The sequence below is a fragment of the Gossypium hirsutum genome, chromosome A03 (genome assembly GCF_007990345.1).
Source record: "Gossypium hirsutum isolate 1008001.06 chromosome A03, Gossypium_hirsutum_v2.1, whole genome shotgun sequence".
In the NCBI taxonomy this organism is placed as follows: Eukaryota; Viridiplantae; Streptophyta; class Magnoliopsida; order Malvales; family Malvaceae; genus Gossypium; species Gossypium hirsutum.
The window spans coordinates 87,078,285-87,086,182 of NC_053426.1; the positions used below are offsets into that span (position 1 = coordinate 87,078,285).

At 28.3% G+C, this 7,898-nt stretch overlaps 1 protein-coding gene across 1 annotated transcript; it reads right to left on the reverse strand.

Annotated features, from left to right (window-relative positions):
- Nucleotides 1-865: 865 nt before the first annotated feature.
- On the reverse strand, nt 866-6,054 carry LOC107887604 (protein PLANT CADMIUM RESISTANCE 2). The gene is made up of 4 exons (XM_016811850.2): nt 5,531-6,054; nt 5,378-5,449; nt 5,089-5,301; nt 866-1,073 (listed from the first exon to the last, which is right to left on the reverse strand). The coding sequence occupies exons 1-4, from the start codon at nt 5,745-5,747 to the stop codon at nt 988-990; spliced, it is 588 nt and encodes a 195-aa protein (XP_016667339.2). The 5' UTR covers nt 5,748-6,054; the 3' UTR covers nt 866-987.
- Nucleotides 6,055-7,898: the final 1,844 nt, after the last annotated feature.

Genomic DNA, 7,898 nt, shown 5'->3' on the forward strand with positions numbered 1-7,898 from the left:
AATGATCTAGAACGTTTCATCATCAGTATGAGTTTGTTTGGGTTTGAATCAGGATATGATCTAATTGGTAGTCTGATAGTCATCAAACTCAGTATGAGAATCCGACAAATGTAAGATTAGTGAGTAAGTATTCGTCGAGGAATAATATCTGTGAACAACCATTCTGGGAAAAATATTAAATGTTGTTCGAAGAGGAAATCCGTTGAAAGTGGGCTCTGTATAGAAATTCTTTTGAGAAGTACCTTCGTTGTTCTAAGAGAAAAGAATATATATATATCATCTAGTAAGATCTAGAGTTAGCTAATGAGTGAAGTGAGAGTTGATACGTTAAGTATGACAATTGGCGTATAAGTGTATGTTCGATATTATGAATGTATCCACCAAAGACAAAGTGGTAATCCAAAATCTGCAGGATGAAGAATTTAACTAGAAAGGTTCCAAGGTATTTTGTATTAAAACTCACTAAGTTTGCGTGAATTTACAAGTGTTTTGTTCATGTTTTAGGTGTTGCTGTAAGAATGAGTACGCCGGGAGAGACCAAACTAAGAATGTATTAGGGAAACCACAAGTTGGGTTATTATGCATGCAAAAGACATTTTAGGAATATGGTGTATAGTACAGTACACCAAGATTAGTTTGTCTTTATTGGGCTTTTGTGTTGTAATGTCTTACATTATTTTAATTTTTTTTTTGTATTTTTAAATGTTTTCTTTATTTCTTTTATTCAAAAATTATTTAATAATACAAAAAGGGATATATTGAAAAGGGATTATACACAGATTGTTTAAATATTTATGTCAAGTATTTGTATGTCATAACATTCGATATCTGAACTCAGTGATTTGAGTCGGGGTAGAGACTGATATAGGAAAAACATTAAAATCAAGATAAATATAATAATGACATTGGCAGTAATGAGATTTTTACTATAATAACAACAATGGTAGTTAAAGAAAGATGAAAACTTGCAGTGTGGGTGATGTAGGTTCATCGACTCATCCCTCCTTCCACCGTCGGTGGAATTGAAGTCATCGCCACTTCACGACTCTGTTTTTCCATATTTCCGTGCCACCCTACACAAATAATTCCCCACTAATTAAATACCCTTAAGATTTTCCACCAATAATTTTACTATATGCATACACACATGTATGTTGCATGGAAAAAATTTTAAAATTTCATGGTCAACAATTGAGTCTCTTAATTGGTTCCAAAATGAATATCGAGATCCATCCCTTAATTAAATCACATCAATTCAATTAAGTTAAATTACTAAAATTAAAAATTCTATCACACGCATATATATATATATTGAAATTACATATTTAATATAACTATTGAAATTACATATTTAATATAACTACATAGTTATGTTTAAAAGTAATATACAATAAAAAAATCTATAGTTTGAATCTAATAATAATAACAACACATGCAATATACATAAAATTTAAATTGTGAGTAAATTTTTTTAAATAGGCAAATATATTATATCAAGAATATTAAATTTACTCCAATTTTTTATCACACTATTGATATTTTTCTATAATATGTCAAAATGTTATCATGTTAGTGAAAGGAAAATTCAATATAAAAAGAGTTATAAAAAATGCAATATTGAGTTGAAATGTAATACAAACTCAATCAACGACATTATCAATCTATATTGTTATTTAAAATTCAAATAAATTGGTGACTGGTTGACTCGTGACATTAACTCACTCAGAGGTTTAACTAATAGTTTAGATAGATACTAACAATGTGAGTGAGAACTTATAATTAATACTATTAAAATGTAAAAAAAAATCAAAATAAAGTTTTAGTTGTAGTGGTAAAGTTGAGATTTTTTCTATACTAATGGCATGGGTTCAAATGTCATTATTTACATTTTATTTTTATTTTTTAAAATGTGAAAAAAAACAAGAGAACTCTTATAAGAATATAATTTTTTGCAAATATATAAAAATAATTTAATAATTTCTCCATCCAAATTGATATTTGGTTGACTTGTGACATCAACTCAGGGATTTAGATAATAGTTTAGATATTAATTTTTAGGCATAATGATTTATTTGGCTCTCCAAATTTACAAAGAAAAAATTATTTTAACATATAATTTAATTTTTTTTCTCTTTTAACCCTTAAACTTATTATGTTTGTCAAATTACCCCAAATATATAAAAAAATTCGAGGGCCAAAAAAGATGAGAAATTAAATAAAAAATTAAATTAATTTTTTTTATAAAACTGAAAAGTTAAATAAGTCATTATACTATTATTTTATAAATCAAATCAGACTTAAACTTTAGTACTTATTATAGTGCTGATGAAGAATTCAACCAACTAATATATATATAATTTTTTTGAAGAAATATGTTACAACAATTTAAAATATAAGTAAAATAAATAAATAATACGTATTCGATTAATTAAAATTAATATCAACTCATTTAAATCAAAAAAAAATAAAATTGAAATATATTCAACTTAGAATTCACACAACTTAAAAAAGTACCCATGACATTTTAGTATAATTAAACAATAATCAAACACTCAAAATCCTAAAATCACAACTTGCAAAAGCCCTCGTTCCTACAGCCTCAGCTTTCTGGTAATGGTAGGAGGCCCTCATTTCGCATAATCATTTTACACTATGAAAAGGCGTCATGTTGTAATAAAATATTACTCACTTTTTTCATCAATAAGTTTTAGGACACGTCATCACACGCATTCACGTCACTTGTCACCATTACTATATTTCTTTCTATTTTACGTTTAAATTAGTATGCAATCTAATTCTTTTAGTAGATTGGTGTTACAAATTAATCAATTTCAATTAATTGGAAAATAATTTTAAAAAATTCTATTTAAGAGGTAACAGTAAGTGTTTTTTTTCTTTTTTATACATTTTAACAAATTTATTAAAAATTAAATTAAAAATAAAACCACTAAATAGTAAGCTTTTGAACTTAAGATACTAATTCAATTTTATCATTTCAATTAAAATTTTATTTATTTTAAAATAATTTTTGTAAATATTATATATATTTACCCATATTGTGGGAATTCAATAATCTAATATAATTAAATTTGTTGACAGAATGTGATAAAAATATAATAAAAATTAAACAATGACACACTTATGATATAATGACACACTTATGATATAAGTGAAAAATTATGTTAAAAATATATTTATGAAAATTTTATATAAAAAACAAAGCTTTGATTTGAGGTTTTAGATTTCATGTTATCTTAGATTCAAATTCTGTAGGTATATTTCTAAATCTATTTTTAGTTTAAATTAATTTTTATAAATTTGATAATATAAAAAAGACAATATTACTCTTTTAATAAAATTTGTTAGTTTGTAATATATAATTTTAGTCATTTTTTAAATAAATTATTTGGTTGAGATATCAAGTCAATAAAATAATAAAATATAGTATAAATAATATAAATTTTAAAAATAAAACATATTATTAATTATTTCTTTTTTATATTTTATTAAAAAAATCTGTTTACTTCAAAAGGAAATACCCATCTCCTCTACAAGGATTTACCCACTTAAGAAATTTCTATATATTTTGCCCACTATTTTCTTTTAAAAATCACCCAATTCAATAAAATTCGATTATGACATATGATGTAAAAATATTTAAGCAATAATTTCTTTTGGAAAAAAAGTTATTGGTAAAGTAATAAAAATGTAAATAATCTTATTAATTAAATTTTGAGATCTTTGAACCTTATGCATATTTAGGAGATTGATTTTTAATTTCATTTTTAAATTAAATTATCTATATAATATTTTTAATATATGATTTTTTTTAAAGTTTGGTTACGTGGTAATTCTTAAATTGAGTTAAAGTTTAGTAATTTCTCAGTTAAAGTGATAAATTACAAATATTCAACATTTATAAGTAATAAATTTATATTAGAAAATTGTTTGGTATATTAATAATATAAAGTATTGAATGTGATTATTGTTTAATAAATTTATTTTTTAAAATTTAATTTTATTAATATTTATATTTTATTTTATCTTATATACTTTTCATAAAAATTAAATACAATAATTTAAGCATTTCACTTAATAAAAGAGATAACTAACTTAACATTTTCAACATTAAATGATAATTAGTTATTTACCTAAATTTTTTTAACATTTTTGTTAAAAATTCTGTAATTAATTAAAAAATTAATCAAATCCTAAAAATATTTTTATAAGTTTAGCTGTCAAAAACTTTTATTTTCAGTGAAATAAAAATTCTAAATGATTTATCAAAAGACATATTAAATTAAGTAATATGAAGTTGAGTTAAAAATTATTGTAGATAGTGTTAGGGGTGAGCAAAATTCGATTCAATTTGAAAAAAAATCGAAATTTTTTTCGAATTTTGAGTTAATCTAATCGAGTTATTTGAGTTATTCGAATTATTCGAGTCAACTTGAATAACTCGAGTCGAGTTTCGAGCTTGAACCAAGTTGAATTTCATAATTCGAATAACTCGAATAACAGATTAGTGAAAATGCTCTTTTAGACCTTGTCAACTTTAAAAATAAGCAAATGGGTCTCTCTCTCAACAAAAATTATAAAATAATTTTAAAAATTTTTTAAAAATTCAAATAATTTTAAAAAATTAAAATATTTATAACAATTTTAAAATTATATATAAAAAATTTAAGATTTTTAAAATTTTCAAAAATAATAATTTTAGAACCTAATTAATTATTCAAATTTATCATATATTTTTTATTTTGCTTTAAAATTTTTTTTCAAATATATATGATTTCAAATTTATGTATTCTAATATAGAATTAGTTATAATATAACAATATTTTTATTTGAAATGTTTAATATTTTAATTTAAGTCGAACAATTTAACTCAATCCGACTCAACTCGAATTTTATTTCACTCTATTTAATTCAAAAAAATTTCAAATCAAGTTAAAATAATAAAATAATACTCATGAACTCAATTAACTTAGAATTTTTTTTCACTGAATTCGACGCTTACCTTCAGCTCTAGATGGTGCATATATGAAATATGTATATGAAATATAAATGAGGAGTGGAATAGACTACCAATGGATAAGTCGTAGCCGCGGGATTTGAGCTCACGGTACTCTTGGCACAAGGCGCAATACTCGCAGAAGCAGTGGACGAGGCAATCCCCGCAAGGGTGTTTCTTCAACATGTATTGCTGCCTCATTTTGGCTCGGTAAAAGCAGGAATAGCAACATGCGCACCCCGTCACGCATGCTATCAGTGTGTAAAGTGCTCCATTTACCCCACACGCTGCACAAACCCAACCTCTTGTTTATTAACCAACCACCATCTCTAAATCAAACACGACTCTACTAAAAAAACTTACATGATGATCCTTTATCTACAATCTCAGCAATTTGGCCAAAAGTCACGCAAGGGCACCAACACGTTATGCAACCTGCAAGCAAACCATCATCAGCTTCCACCTTTTCAAATCAAGTCCAGCAAATAAAAGAAAGGGTTTGAGTTAGCTAATTACAGTTTCTCCAGTCAGAGAAGCAGTCACAGAGGCCAGATGACCAACGGACTCTCGTTTTAGTCTGAGGACGAGTGTTGGTGTTTTGAGAAGTGTCGGTGTAGTAGGCGTTGGAGGAGCTAACTGGAATCCCAGTCGTGGCGGCGTCTTGGCCAAACTTGGTTGCTTCTGCTGCTGAACCTGAATACTTTTCGTACCCACTTGGGTTAAAGGAAGCCATTGATGGATAAGCTGCTCAGAAAACTAAAGAAGAAGACAGGCAGGCAGTTCCAACTTGTTTGAGTGGGATGAATGTTATATATATTGGGGAGGTAGTCAAAGTCAAAGTGGGCGTCGAAGCAGAAAAGTCTAGGCGCGTGTTTCTCACTAACTAGTAGTTGCCAGGAAACTACAAATACCGTGTGGACCGCATCCACGGAGGCAGTTTTTGATTTGATAGTCCAACTTCAATCTTATCCCCATTTTCTTCAAGTTGTAGAAAGAGGAGCCCATCCTCTCATCACTATTAAATTTCTTCCCACTTTCTCGTCTTTCATAATCAAATTTCTTCTAACCCCCTTTTTTTTCTTCTTCTTCTTGAACTAAGAAACGAACAATCTTTTCTATCCCAATGATGCAAAAATAACATTTATGATATTATTTCATTATCTTCAAGGTTTTTTTTTTCTTTTTTATTTGAATATAGCAAAAGACATCAAAATATATCCATAGTCGAGTTTCTTTATAGTTAAATCTCAAGATTTCTATAAAGTACAAAAAAATGCATTTATATATAATCTTAGACGTAATTTAAATTCATATGTGTATATTTATTGATGATTGCTGAGGATTTTAACACGAAAAGCCTTTTACAAACCGGCGATAATAATTAGCAAGTCTTAAAAAACTGTGGAATTTAGAAATTTTTCGGAGGTTTCCATCCAAAATAATTGAAATCTTGCTTGTATCAACTCGAATACCAGATGCCGACACAACATGCCTTAGAAAATTGACTTCGCGTAACCAGAACTCACATTTACTGAAGTTCGCATACAATTGCTTATCTCGCAAAGCCTGTAACATTATTCTCAAATGTTCAGCATGTTCGGTTTCATCATGTGAATATATCAATATATCATCAATGAATACAACAACAAATCGATCTAAATACGGTCTGAAAATTCTGTTAATCAAATCCATAAAAATAGCAGGTGTATTCGTTAATCCAAAAGGCATAACTAGAAACTCATAGTGTCCGTACCTCGTTCGAAAAGTATTTTTTGGAACATTAGAGTCTTTCACTTGCAACTGATAGTAACCCGATCTCAAATCTATCTTTGAAAATACTATAGCCCCTTTCAACTGATCAAACAAATCATCAATTTGGGGCAGAGGATATTTATTCTTGATCGTCACTTTATTGAGCTGTCTACAATCGATGCACATTCTCATAGTTCCGTCTTTCTTTTTCACAAACAAAACTGGTGCACCCTAGGGAGAATAACTCGGTCGTGCGAAGCCTCTATCTGTCAATTCTTGCAATTGAGCTTTCAACTCTTTAAATTCAGTCGGTGCCATTTTGTATGGAGCTATCGATATTTTGTAGTTCTCGGTATTAATTTGATACCAAACTCAACTTCTCGGATCGGAGGTAAACCCAGTAACTTATCAGGAAACAAATCTAGATATTCACAAATAACTGGCACTGATTCAGTCTTCTTTTCAGTCAATTTCGTGTCGAGCACATAAGCTAAATAAGTTTCACAACCCTTTCTCACATATTTCTGAGCTAACATCATTGAAATCACAGCTGGCAATCCATTCAAAACATCTGATTCAATTCGAATAATCTCATTACTCTGACATCTCAAATCAATCATCTTTGGTTTGCAATTTACAACAGCATCATGCAACGTTAGCCAATCCATACCCAGGATTATGCCAAACTCGTCAAATGGTAACAACATCAAATCGACTGGAAAGTAATTACTCCAAATCATCAATGGACAATTCTTGCATACTCTATCAACCAACACACACTTGTCTAAGGGGTTCGATACTCTAATTACAATTTCAGTAGACTCTACAGGAAAAGTCTTACTAGATACTAAATTCACACATATATATGAATGAGTAGACCCTGGATCTATAAATGCAATAACTTTAGTATCATAGAGACTAAAAGTATCGGTAATAACATTCAGAGGTGACGCTTCTTCTCATGCTCGGATAGCGTAGGCTCGTGCAGGTGCTCTAGCATTAGATCTCGTTCCAGTGTCTCGCGTCACACCTCTACCACCACTCACATTTCCCGTGTTTTTTGGTGGTCTACCTCTAGCTGCAGTGTTACTCTGCCTTGAGTTCTAAACATTATCTTTTTTAGCTAACTCTG